Here is a 13,973-nt window from a genome sequence, read left to right on the forward strand (position 1 = left end):
CAAACCTGATTTTGAAACATGGCAGGAGTGAAAAATCTCAGACTTGTAAGAAGAACACTTCTTTATTAAAGTACTATTTTAATGCCTTTTAGACATCTGACTACTGTACAAGCCTGCAGTTGTTGTCTCTTGGTAGGTAACAGGGAGACAAAGCTACTACTTGCTCCCTTTTTACTCTGCAGGGAAGCTAGACTACTGAACTGTAAGTGTTAAAGAACTTGCCACTTTTTCAACAGACAAAAAAAAGTATCTCAACTTCCACAGCTGTACCGACTGAAAAACAGAGCTTTTGTTAGTCTTGTCTAGCTTACAAGACTTCTTGGAATTTTTTCTCGGGGAAGAGAGTGTTGTAGAACAAAACCACCTTATCTGTGAAAGGGGACCTTTGATAATCCTCATTTTTTGCTCTGGGTGCTATCTGGGAATTCACCCAAATCTTAAGTTTCAAAAGAGCAATTTGTCATTTAAAGGAGCCAAAATTGCCTGAAGCAACTGAGATCCATAAATACCACTTCACCCTGACGTCCGAGACTCTGGTTGCACCAAAGAGACAAGGAAGCGATCAGTGCCAGCTGCCTTGGTGGCAGCCTCCAGACCACAAGCCCAACTATTGGCAGGGCTCATCCTTCTTGGTAACTGAAGCACAGCTGTCAAAGAGGCCTCTCACTACCTGAAGAAGTCATCTATGGTTCAGAGGGAAGTTCAGTGCCAGGCTTCAGCCCAGGGTAACAAACCCCTCTTCATCTGGAAGAGAATGCTCTTTGTTTCACATGCTTCCCTGCTGGAAAGCCTCCTTTAATAGCTGTTAACATATTGTTAAGAGGCCACTTCATTATGCTGCTGACACCATGGGGTATGATACCAGAGAAGTACATGATTAATTGTTTTTGGGGTAAAGCTCCTGGTTCAGCAGTCACTTACTGCCATCGTTATTGGTTACACCCCACTAGCAGGTTTTTCCAAGAGCACACGCTTGACCGGAGGAGACTGAGCTCAGTCTGATTGCTGTTGCTCCACACTGACTGACAAAGCTGGAAAGTAACATAGCCGGCTCTTAGGAGAAAACCAAATCAAAGGCAACATCCAGGGCCCATTAAGATGCATCATGAGACTGAAGCAGGAGAAGGAGCTCTTGGTTCATATCCCCACCTGCAGGGCAGCAGGTTCACTGCATAGTCTGCTGACTGAATGCTACATGTCTTTCACTAGTTTTGGTGGAAGTTTCTACAGTAAAATCCATTTAAATGACTTAAAACCACTCAAAAGGCACCTGCCTAGTGAAAAGACACTTCATCTCATAACTGTGCTGCAGTGGATCTGAGATGGCATTAGGAAATTTCATGAGTTAAGGGGAATCAATGAATCATCTTGAAGTTAAACATGTGCTTCTGTTCCCAGATGCCTCCCCAAAGCTCGTGCACTAGCTGCGTTTGCTTTCTCCTCCCACTCTCTTTCTGTTTTTTTCCTTTTCTTTTCTTCCCCAGTCTTTAAAAACTACATTAAAGAGGAGACTTTTTTCACTCCACTCCAGCATGTGATTTCATTACGGTAAAAGATCAGGAAAACCTGTTAGTAGAGACAACAGCTGCTGGTTGACAAGAGTCCCTCTGTTACCTAAAGGGTCTAACAGAGGCAGCGAAATGTTACCAGCCTTCATTGTCCACATTAGCCCTCTCCTGAAAGTTGCGTTCGCCACGGGAAAGAGACAGATGGGGATTTGCACCCACTCCAGTTCACAGCCCAGCATCCCCCTGCAAAACCTCTCGCATATTCAGTTCAACCCAGTAACTTGCCACTGACTCTGGAGCTTTGCCACAGAAATTCGCCCTGAGGGACAGGGAAGACAGCTAGAAAAAAACCCCAAATTTTAAACCCAGCAGCTACATGCACTGCAGTTCCCTTTCTCAGCCAGCTTTTATCCCGACAATTTGATTACTGCATTTGCTACTCACCAACTTTATAGTGCACACAGCCTTCCAAATCTCCCACTGTTGTCCAGCCCTGTTTCTTTTCTACTTCAGGGTCGTTGTGAAGGATTTTATTTCGTAACCAGGACAAATAGTAAACTCGCAACTTGTTCTTCTTACCTGGCCACAAAATAGAAAAGATTGGTTTATCTCCATAGGAAGGTAAGTGCAAAAAACCCTGCCCAAGCAAACAGAAAGCCCCGCAGAGCAAACCAAAATGACAGTGAAGGAGAAACTGCTGCAACCACAGAGATCTCCCTCAGTTTTTACGTCCACAACAGCCTTACTCCAGACTCCACCCAAACACACGCTTTCCCGATAATAAATGACAGAGACACATGGTAATACCACATGAACATAAAACGACAAACTCAAGGGAACACTTCTTTGGTTGTCTGGTTCTTAGGAGGCAAACAACTTTTATTAGAAAAGGGTTATAGTCCCACAACAAAAGCACGAGAGAGTCACGCATCGAGATAAAAAAAATATATAGCTGAGTCAGAATGGCTCGTTTTTGCACAAAACTGTAGGAGAGCAGCAGGATGGAATTTGAGGCCCGAAATTATCTATACAGCTATCAGAAGAGAGTAGGACTGGTTTGAAAGGAGGAAGCAGAAGTGAAGAAGTATATGGTGATGAAATGTATTTTACAAATTCTTCCCAGTTAGTGACCAGGACATTTCCATCCCTTACATCATCCTCGGAGACACAAACTGGTCAAGTCTTACTAAGACTGTTCATTATTGCCCGGGTGGAAAAGCACACCAAACAACAGCACTGAACAATTTCATTACTGAACCACTTTACACCAGTTCTGTTGTAAGGAAAAATGTGCCATATCTAAAATTGCAGTGAGAGAATTTCACACGGCCCATGCAAACTTCATCCGCTTGCTAAAAGCTGATGACTGCTTTGTCAGCAGCCCTTCCCTTGTGCTGCCTTATCAGGCTGCAGACGGAAACTGCAGGAGGTGTTTCTTCTCCACCGGTAAGAGAATCTACTTGCCCAGGCTGCCCTATCTTCAACTGACAGTGCATCTGCCACGGTCATCAAAATACTGCTCAGACTGTAACTCTCAATATGAGAAGGCCTCCTTGAATGCAGAGCAAGGTTCACGATAAACTTTATCAGTGATTCTTTAACAACTAATGGTCTACAAAGCATCTGCTGAACTAGCGAGAAGGTGGCCCTAATGCACATACTCAAAGCTTGCATCCTCCTTCCTCCAGCTGTTTTGCTGCCTAAAGCCATTACAGTCCCACAGATGAAACTGGTTGCAAAGAAGAGAGATCGTCTCCGCTTTGACGAGGAGCCATTTAAATAAGTCTCCATGAGGTTTCTGCACACGGAAAGGAAATAGGAGATGCCCTCAGGGACCCAACTTGTCAGTGGAGTAGCTCCATGCTAGTGCTTCACCAGCCACGATGAGGAAGCCATGTGACTGTGGACAGTGTTTCACGGCCCTTGGAGCTGAGAGGAGACAGCTGACCTGTACTGCAGTCAGTGCTGGGCTGGCCAAGTGACGCAGTACTGGTCTACACTACAGAAAGCCACGACCTGTCAGGATGGTCCACCTGGCAGCCTGCCAGCCAGATCCAGCTATAGGGTTTTTTATTTGTCTTTTAAGTTTTCACACAATGCCTACCAATGGATCAGTTCATGGATGGTTGCTCATTTCAGAGACGGGGATGGGCGTACAGCATCAGGGGATGCCGGTTACGGCAGGACGCAAAGCCTGAGCATTGAGACCATCCTACTGCACCCAGTCAGCTCCACAATGGGGTCCTGGAGCTGGTGCAGAGCACCTACCCTGATGGCAGGGGATCCCCTAACAGCCAGGCTCCTCGGGAAAAGCAGCTGCAGGGGCTGGGGTAGCACACGGGGAAGCACAGCTTGCAAACAGACTGCCACACGTCTTTCTGTTATGAAGACACACAGCCTAAAAGATCTTTTTATGATTACTTGGATGGGGATGGGCAGGAGGAAAAGAGGAGGCAGTTTCAGAGTGAAAAATCTGTTCACTGAGCTTAAATTTAAAGTGGAATTGGAGACCCACTTTCAAATACTGGACCTGCTATTTAATTTTAAAAGCCCCTCTGCTCTGATGGCACCAAATGAAACGTGAAGTAACATTGCACTGTTCTTTGTTTATCCCTACTACAAATGTGACAGCAGATTTGGCAGTAAGTGAGCACACTGATTTATTGCCTGACTTCATATTTATTAAGCCAAGTTTCATGAAGGGATAAAGCCCCACCACTGCCGTAAGTCTGTAAGACTTGAAAAGGGACCAGAGCAGGAAACAATATACCCAGAAGTCCCACATCTGACCAAGGAAAGGTCCTCCGATGAAAATACTGCAAACAATAGCCACAAGGGCTCTTTTAGAAACACTGAAATAGGGAACAGAGTCTGGAGCAGAAGGCACTGCAGTTCTGGGCGAGGAAGAGCTCAGAGGCCACAGTAAAGCTGAAGGTCAGTACAATGCACCAAATGTTTTTAAAACCATCACAAGTCCCTGTGCACTGGGAGACAAATTCTCTCTTAGATATTTCCATGGCTTTAGCTTCCCCAATAGCTTAGTCAAACTTGAAGACTCAGAACAAACAGCACACACGGGAATTTCCCAGCACGTGGCTATTTTTTTTTTTCCTTCTGGTTCACATGATGTGCACCAGGGTATTTCTCTCCAACCAGAAACATTTTTCAAAACAACAACAGAGAAATACCTCAAGTGTGTTCCCATTGTGTTTTAGTGTCTAGACCACAAGGAAAGTCACAAGACAGGAAATTCCTCTGCCTTTCAGCAGCCTGACATGAAAAGAGCCGGACCGGTTCATTATATAAACATGGCTGTGCATGTATTTCAACAAGTTATACTGCTCTTAATGTTCGTATTAGGAGTGGGGGGATTAGATCCTCCTGCTTGTAAATCTCCACCAATCAGTTTAAAAAGCTCTCAAAAATCTGGTTGGTTTTTTTTTTTTTTTGGTCTAATCAATTTTTGGGCAGGGGGGTCTAATGGCCATGAAATAAGAAAGAAAACTGCTCCAGCCATCAAATGAACTGATCAGCCAGTGACTTCTATGAGAACTCCCAGCTCTGGTTCTCCCACAGACATTATTTCAAATGCAAAGTCCCTTTTGCTGTACTGAGTTTTTGTTTTTATTGTTGCTGTGGTTTTTAATTATTAAGCAGGCAGATTCCAACCAGTTCTTCTACTCTGTCATCCCTTCCTACCTTCCCGAGTGCCACCATCAGCCAGTTGGGCTGGCAAACCCTCAGGGAGCCACAAGCGGAGCGTGTTCTGTATGCACGTCGTCACTATCTCTTCCAGCATTTTTATGACTCTCAGCACTGTATTACCTGAGGAGCCGAAACTATGTTTTTGCCTCCCAAGAATATGAAGCGAAGAACCTATTAACTATTCTGTTTTAACCTGCAAAGCTTTCTTGTACCAGCTGTAGCAGCTCAGTATCTCAGTATCAAAAGCTTTGTTGTCAATAAGTTTGATATTTGAGATACACATTGGGGGAGGAATTGATTTCAGGTTTCCAGACTCAAAAGAGTGTATATTAAAAGCAATTTTAGGTGACAATCCCCTTGAAATCCTAACACACTGCAACTTCTTCACACAATGTGGTGACACTTTTCAAACCTCACCACCATCAGCACATCAATTCCTGAAAAAGCTGAGGGAACATACAGCTGAGAGTGCCACAGGGAGCTGAACAATGCTCCCAGCAGAGCAGCAGCAGTCCTGGGACAAAGCTCAGATGCAGCTCTGTAACCAAGCTGCCAAAACACACCATTTGCAGAAACACATCCCCATGTCAGTGTTCCCAGTTTGCCTGGAGAGGTGGAGCAACTCACTAGAAATAAAAAGACACTAAGAGAAGTCCAGCATGAGAGTAGCTTAAATTGAGCACTGCAGCACAGAAACCAGAACAGGAAGGTAAGGGGGGCCCTGAGCATAAAAGCACCACGGTTTCACCAAGTGTGCTCCCCCTGCCCTGCCTCTCGGTGGGCAGGGATGCCTCCTTCCTGCCTCCCTCCCGTAACCTCCCATAAAATGCAAGAGATGGGACAGAGACGAAGGCATAAACCAGCCAAAGATCAGTCGATTTCTTAAGGGTTAATATAGCGTGTCTCCACAGAGGAAGCAATAGTTTTGAAGGAAACAAAGAAAACGGATTTGTCAGGGTACTTGGATCGTGACTGACATAAACGTAAATAAACCTAAAACAATTACACACAAGATTGAATCACAGACGCTTGTCATCTGTGTAGGATATGCTTCAAACCAACAGATTTTACACAAGTTGGATTATACAATATTTTTGTTTGTAAGGTTTACTATAGAATAAACTCTATCAAATGGTGCTTTTCAAACAGCTTACATTTTAGTGCACAGCATTAGACGTCAAAAGGACACACAGCAGGTTGTGTTTTTTAAACCCTCCTTGATTCACCTTTTCTTTTTAAAGATTTCACAGCATAGCTGTAGCTGAGAACGTAGCAAGCAACAAGCCAATAAAATACAGTTGTTCTAGACAGGAATGAAGTCCCATGTTGACGACACCAGCATGGGCATGGTTCTTTGGACCTGTAGTAGTATAACACCACTAAAGCATTAAATTGCATTAAATTGTCTAAGTGTGCGTCCTTTTGCACAAGTGTTGGGAGAGCCGGAGAGTTCCTTCAGTGGAGTCAGAGGGGCTCTGAAGCCTCAGCAAGATTTTGGGTGACTGACGCAGGGGCCACTGTGCGAAACCTCATTTAACATCCTCTCCCTGTGTGCAGTGTAGCAAAGGTTAATTTCACAAACAAACTAAAACAAAAGGAAAAGTAGATGGCTGAACGACACCTGTGAAGAAAGATTAACAGTGTACCACATCAAGTTGCTTAACAGTAGGATAACCTTATGCAATAACTCTCTGGAGCCAAAGAGTCTGGAACCTCAAGCTTCATAAAACACATTTTCCATCTGTGCACACAAAACAAACACAACAATCACCACCACCCTTCATCTCCCGTTGCTTTGCCGTCTGCAGTTGCATCCAGTGAGAGACAGGGCCAAAACCTGCACCGATCTGCCTTCTCACACTGGTAATTTCCGCATCATGTACACATTGTACTCCTCTCTCCCTCAAACACACACACACACACACACACACTCACTGCACACCACTCTTATTTCCCTACTTCACAAGAGCATTTCCCATTCTACAGATTTTAACACACAAGATGTCTTTAAACTCAAGTAGCAAATCATGTTTTGATTAGGAAGAGGCCAGGTTGAAAGTAATCATGACAGAGGGACAGAATGCAATTTTTACGAACTTCACAGAACATTAACTGACAGCTCCCAAACACTGAACAAACAAACAAAGCCGGACATTTCCCCCAAACCCATGCAGCATTTTTAAAGGCCACCCCATGGGAGGAAGGACGGGGGCCAAGCAGGCACAGGGTGTTGTGCGCAAAGTGATTCACTTGCAGAAACAAACTGTAGACTCAGAGAGGTGAAATGATGGAAAACCCACTGACTTCAGTCAAGTCAGGACTTCCCCCTCCCTCCACACACAGGCTGCCAAGAAAAGCGTTCTGCCATGCCATGCCAGAAGGGGGAAAAAATCATGTTGAAAAGTTAATTTTACCAGAAATTGTCACCAAGACATTCAGCCCTTCAAGTACATCCATTTGCTGGAATCGTCTTCGATTGATGAGCGGATAAACCTTCCCCTGACCACTTCTGTCTAGCAGCATCAGACCACTTTCAGTGCCTACTAACAAGTTCACTCCTAGAAGAAAACAAAAACAGAGATCCAAGTTAGTAGGCCAATTTTCCACATATTCTGATGAACTGGTGTTTGATATAGCAACTGTCTTGTTTCAAGCAGGTCTAACTACTGCTGGTTGGGTCTCAGCTGCCTGCAGCCTAAAAGATCTCGTGATGTAGAGGCTGTCTACATTACCTGCCTGCAGTTCAATAGAGCAAGAGACTGGTAGACCATGGAGAGCTTTCTAGAGCACCGGTTCCCAAACAGAAAGGCACGCTAATGTTGGAGAAGGGGTGAGGCACAAAGTGGTACCCAAGCTTATGTATTCCGAAGATGTTGGTAGGGGGCTTGGTAACAGGATGCTCTTGACAAGGACATTGCAAAAAAGCAGTGGTAGGGGCTCGGTCCCCACTGGGAGAAACAGACTGTGGTGCAGCCCTCCAGTAAAAGGATAGGCACAGGGTTGGTCCTCAGCTTCCCAACAATCTTTTCCATCTGAATGTTAAAACTAGAGGAACTACAGTAATCTTGTGTTTCCACAGATTTCTCCTAAAGATCAAGCAAATACAGATGAGAAAAGTCAGTAGGCCTGTTTCCTTCTACAAAGATCCACACATCCACTGGAACACTTTCCAAGAGTCCACAAAACCTTAGTATTTAAAATCAATTACATTTTTTTAGTAATAAATATATATATGCAACTAGGTCTTAAAAATCTATTAATATATTATCACTCTCTAATTTTATGACTATTTATTTGCAGTAGTGTTTCAGTTTAGGACCCCATAAACTGTGCAGAGACAGGTCAGATACAGTACAGGGAATGGAAATCAAACCAAATGCATGACTCACTTTATTAGACTTCTGTGTTGCAATCCTAATGTAAAGCCTGTCATCCTTAAGCGTAATAAAGTAATGAAATAAAAGCGAAACTCACACAAGGTGATCATAGTTATATTGCTTAACGGCCTTAATCCCTAGTCAGACAATTAATCGCCAGATGTAACTATACTGGTGCCAATGGATGTGTCATCCAGGCTGATCCTGTAACCAACCTTTTCTCATGCAGCACATGGGCCCCGTACACAGGATTCTGTATCTCGGTGCAGTCTGCATCTACAGCAGTAACGTGCCAGTATCGAAAAAGGGTGTTGCTCACAAGGATGAGAAACGCTACCTAAACAACACCCTGGCTACCAGACATGGGAGCGGTTTGCAAAAAGGAGAGCATGTTCGCCCTGACCCAGAAGGCACGAGGTGTCTCCCACAGGGGACAGGGTGGTAGAGGGGAGCAGAGCTGCAGCCAGGAGGAGGTAATGATGGGGAAGGGGCCTGAGCCGCTGGTGCTTGGGCATTCTGAAAAGCCTCTGGCTGGATGAGAAAAAATAGATGTAGCCCGTGGAGAGGTCGGAAACCATCACACATCTCCATCTTCCTCTCTCTTGCCTTTTCAGTAAGGAAACTTAAGAGGTCCCAGCAGTCCCCACAAACCACCTCCTCTCTTTGCTCAGATTTGCTGCTCTGCTACTCCTCTGCCTCCTCCAGGCAGGAGAGCCCACGGACGCTGGCAGGCGCAGAGCCCATCTTGGTAGAGGCCCCACAGCCCTCCTGGGCTCTCCTCCAGCTGCTGATGCCTCCTCTGTCCCCTTCCCGCCCTCCTCCTGCCTCTGCATCCCTGCCATGGGTCTGCACCTGCTGGCTCCTGTCCCACAGCCCCCGCCGGCATTTCACATCAACTCTCTCCCACACTGGGAGACATCCTCAAACTGGGAAGGGGTAAAAGGAAGCAGGGAGAGTGAGGCACGCACTGAGTCAGGGCTCGGCACAGGCCGCAGCGGCACCAAACCTGCTGAGGAAGTGCCCAGCACTTGGTCTCCTTCCTGCAGCTCCAGGACCCATCGATTAAAGCTGTCAGCGATTCAGCTTCAACACGTATTTTTTTCAGCGTGGATTACAGTACAAACAAAGCCACATGCAAACTGCTCCCTCACAGTCCCTTCCCCTCTTTGTGCACCAGGGCTCAATCGCTCCTGCCTCCACCCTCATCTCTTCCTCTGCCACCTTTGCGGTGCAGTTGTTTCTGCTTCAAGTTTACATGCACACCCGTCCCCGACCCCTTCCCTTAGCTATACGCATTTCGAGATGAAACTAATGAGGTACTGTGCTGGTGGCAAGCAGTGCCTGTATTTTACAATGCAGGCACTGTCTTTATTCACAGCCAGCCGAGCTCTTCTACCGCCACCCTACAATTAAGCAGTTCTGGTTTTTTGAACAAATGGAAATGCTTCCTAAAAAAGTACAGGCTGGCTGTGGAGGCTGGGTGTAAAAATCTGTGCTACTGCATCCACGTCATTAATGTCGACTTTCACCAGTTGGGAGAAATAGCATCACAGACCTAATGCAATCAGCAACCTACCAGATACTATAGCATTACCTCTGCTAAAGGCAAAGCAAAACAAGGCAAAGCAAGCCCCCCTCTTTCTGAATAAGAAACATCACCATGAAATGGTTTCATTTGCTCAAGGGAAAAGGAAGCTAAACTTTATCAAGAAATAAGCATGTGTATCAGCTTACATCACCATCAGTTTGGCCTTAAATCTTCAACGAGGAAGTGCTTTGTTAGAGCTGCAAAACACCTCTAGGATTTACACCTATATTTTAAATCACCGTAACAGTCAGATACATAGATCAAAGAAATATAAAACCATTGACACAAATTGCTACTGGCAAAACAAGGCAGATCAGAGAAATTACAAGTCATCTTTACTGATCCCATACGATTTCTCTCTGCCTTTGCCTTCTCACGGTCTGAAAGTTTACATCTGCACATGTCTCCGTTTTATCAGAGAATTATTCATATGAATGCATGCAGAAATAGCATTGGAGTAAAAATTCTTACCAGTAGATTCTGGAAATAAAGAAAACAGCAGATAGGAAGATAAGGTGTCGGGAGAGTTCTTTAATTGACATAGTTTTGCAGGCAAGAAGTATAGGACAACAGTGCTGTTCTGAGAAACAAGAAATGCTGGAAATAACCCCAAAAGAGAACTAAAACCTTGGAAAGAGCTGTGAAAACGTAAACAAGAAAAGTGCTCTGTGTTACCTATGCAATCATTGTGTGTCAGGGGAATGGCCAACTCTCTTCTTCATAGTCTTTAAAATGATATGCATGTGCATTTACAGTCTGTTAAGTTCAGGGATATTAGATAAATATGTACATAATATACACAAGCATCAGCTATTAACATCTAGGTAATGAAAAAATTCAGGTGTCCCCATAGATTCTGGCCAAGAAAGAAATGACACAGCAGAGAAAAGCTTTCGCTGCGTGTTGCAGCAGTGATTCCACACTGTAGCAGGCAACAAGCACGGCTCTAAGCCTTTCACCAGTGTAGGAGCCTTACTAACTGTTTGTCACAGACATAAATTATCCCTTGTGACAAGAAGGCCAGACACGCTTGGTCAGCTGGCAACCCATACCCAGCTTCCCTCTGCACTAACCACTCTTAACGAAACCAAGCCACAGTCTCACACTGGAAAACGTCCCTCCTACCCTTCTCTCTTCCCTCTTCCTTCCTACATAAACTGATGACTGAGGTGGAAAAGTCATCTTACGAAACACGTCTTAATCAAGCTCCGCAACAATACATTAGCAAGAGGCTCAAGATGGTGATTCTTTTTCAAAAGAAATACCCTGTGTGCACCAAGTGTACAATGCAAACATGACGACAAGCTACCAAAAGCTGCAAGAGAGGTACTAGCAGAAGTTAGCGAGAGATGAAAAGGACATCCTGATCGGCTGAATGAAGTCTGAACTGTGCCATCAGAAGCATATATACAGCAGTGGGAAATCGTATCAAAGCAGAAGCAACATACTGTAAAAAACATAGTAAGACTCAGCTCTTGCAACGAAAAGATGTAAACGAGCATTGAATAAATGCAGAGAAACAGCTAAGGCTTCAGAGATACATTCTCAAAGACTGTAAGCTCATACTGGCACATCTGCACTTCAGAAGTACAGGAGGCAAGAGAGGAACAGGTTTGCATTACCCCATAAGGCAGCACACAGTATCTCAGAATTGAATCTCTTCTTGTATTTGCGAATCTCTGGGGTATCACTCTGTGGCCGCGTATTTGTGGGATTCACATTGACAACTGATCCTTTCCGCGTAGGGTCTTGCCTTATTGCCTCTGATCTCATTGCTTCACTAGAAAATCCTACTGAAAAAAAGAAAAGTAAAGTGCATATAACATCCCTCAAGCGCTAAATTCTGGTCATATATTCTTTACACCATACAACCCAAATCAGTAACTGAGAATATTGAGCAAGTCTTCCTTTTTGTAAGAAATGTAAATGGAAAAAGAAATAAACTATGCAATCCATTGCAAATCAAATAAAAAGCATGATGGTAACATTTGTAAGTACTTTAAAGAGCCACTGAAGTCACTGAACCCTTTTTCAATTGTCATCTTCAGCTACTTTACTTACCCACAGAAGTCACAGTTGTCCCACTAGATGGAGAAATCTGTAGTAATCTGGGGTCTATAAAAGGTGTAAAGGAGGAGGAAGATTTGTGTTTCTGGAGTGTGTTACTAGCGGACTGAGTCTGCAATGTAAATTTCAACTTTATTAATATTAATGACAATAAAAAGCATGGATAACAACAACCAACATTTTTAAGTCACTACAGAATTATGCTACAGAGCCTCCCCAAGCTTTTATACTTCCTTTATAGACACACAACGCACTGCAGGCACCACACCTGAACTAGATACATATGCATACTGCACATGTTACAGCGAAATGTAATTAGCTAAATCGTCGTCCCTGTCACCTCAGCTGCTAGCGAAGATTTTTAGGACTGGCCACTACAATCAGGCACAAAGCAAGGGAATGTCTCTTTTTTTAAAGATCTGCTTAAATGTATGTATACTGTCTTGTCTGCAAGCTGTCCACTGCCTACCACTTTTGAATTTAGGAAGCATCTCCTCAAGTGAGCTAGTTTAATAAATTATGAAGTTTGATCTCTCAACTTATGCAACAAAATCGGAACCATCTGGGATCAAGCATTCACTTCTACGATGGATTATGTTTCAATGTCCACTACTGTTCGTTCTCCCTATTTTGTTTAACCTGAGCCTCTTGCCAGAAAGCTGCAGCAGGTTCTTCCACCTTTATTTGACAAAGCAACATATTAAACCTGTATCGAACAAAGGGGCTCATTAGTGTGGAAGGTGTAGCAAACGGTGATATGAAGCTATGAATATGTAGTGGATAAAATCACTGGTGCTTGCTAAGTTATGTGGTCTAAACATGAAAAAACATAAAGAAAGGAAGAAGACAAGTGAAACAATGAACTGTTAAAAGTGGAAATGGAACGACTTAAAAACCCTTGCCAGTTTAGTATTATAGTGACAACATTGCATACTGAAGCAGAATGGGACAAGTGGAGGAAAAAAAAAAGTATATATATAAAGGGCGTGCATGTGGCTAAGTTATACCAAGCAGTACTGGGTTTTTGCTCAGCTTTACGCAAACATAGTTAGAGACGCTTCTTTACCATCAACTAATCTTCAACCTCTGATCTTTCTAAGCCTCTACTCTATAGAAAAAATAAAAAATAGCAACGGGTCTTAGGAGTGTATCACTTCCCTGCACAGCTCAATACCGAAAGGCTCCTTTGCCAGCAGCTGCTGCCACAGTCTCCACTTCCCAAACTGAGTTAACTAAACCCTGCTTATTTATTGCTTAGATCAAAGTAATGAGCAAGCATATCTCTGGATCAATCAACTGATCTCTATAACCTACAAGAGTGTGCTTTTAGAAAGATCAAAGACCAGTGAAGCATAGCTGAAAATTAAGTATTATGCTAACTGCATTTCCAGGAGGAAACCCTCCCACCCACCCTCCTGCTACGTGGTTCAGAAGCATTTTTGATCCTATGGTAAATACGTGTATTACCATCAGCCTACCCAGCTCACCGCAAGCTCTCCTTCTTGTCACACCACCTGCATGCCTACATGGCAGGACGGCTCTACCATGAGAAGCAGCAGCTTCTTTTCACGGAGTTCTGCTCCCCCTGTACCACTCCTGCTTGCACACACAAAGAGGCTCCCCCCGAGAGCCAGGCTGGCCACCCAGCTGGGAGTGGAGCCCCCACACCTGGTTCCTCGCTTACTGCTAGGGTTGGTAAGGGGCGTCGTGTGCACCTCCTCTGCAGCG

General features: G+C 44.3%; 1 protein-coding gene across 24 annotated transcripts in view; it reads right to left on the reverse strand.

The window, feature by feature from the left end:
* MAP4K4 (mitogen-activated protein kinase kinase kinase kinase 4) overlaps positions 1-13,973 on the reverse strand; it is a 162,398-nt gene that overhangs the window by 6,521 nt on the left and 141,904 nt on the right. For all 24 annotated transcript variants that reach the window (XM_059835337.1, XM_059835442.1, XM_059835450.1 and 21 more), the window contains 4 exons: positions 12,240-12,357; positions 11,801-11,971; positions 7,628-7,771; positions 1,953-2,087 (listed from right to left, as the gene is read on the reverse strand). In XM_059835337.1, coding sequence (XP_059691320.1) covers positions 1,953-2,087; positions 7,628-7,771; positions 11,801-11,971; positions 12,240-12,357 — 568 coding nt within the window. The remainder of the gene's footprint in view (positions 1-1,952; positions 2,088-7,627; positions 7,772-11,800; positions 11,972-12,239; positions 12,358-13,973) is intronic.

This window comes from Gavia stellata, chromosome 1 (assembly GCF_030936135.1).
Source record: "Gavia stellata isolate bGavSte3 chromosome 1, bGavSte3.hap2, whole genome shotgun sequence".
NCBI classification, from domain to species: Eukaryota; Metazoa; Chordata; class Aves; order Gaviiformes; family Gaviidae; genus Gavia; species Gavia stellata.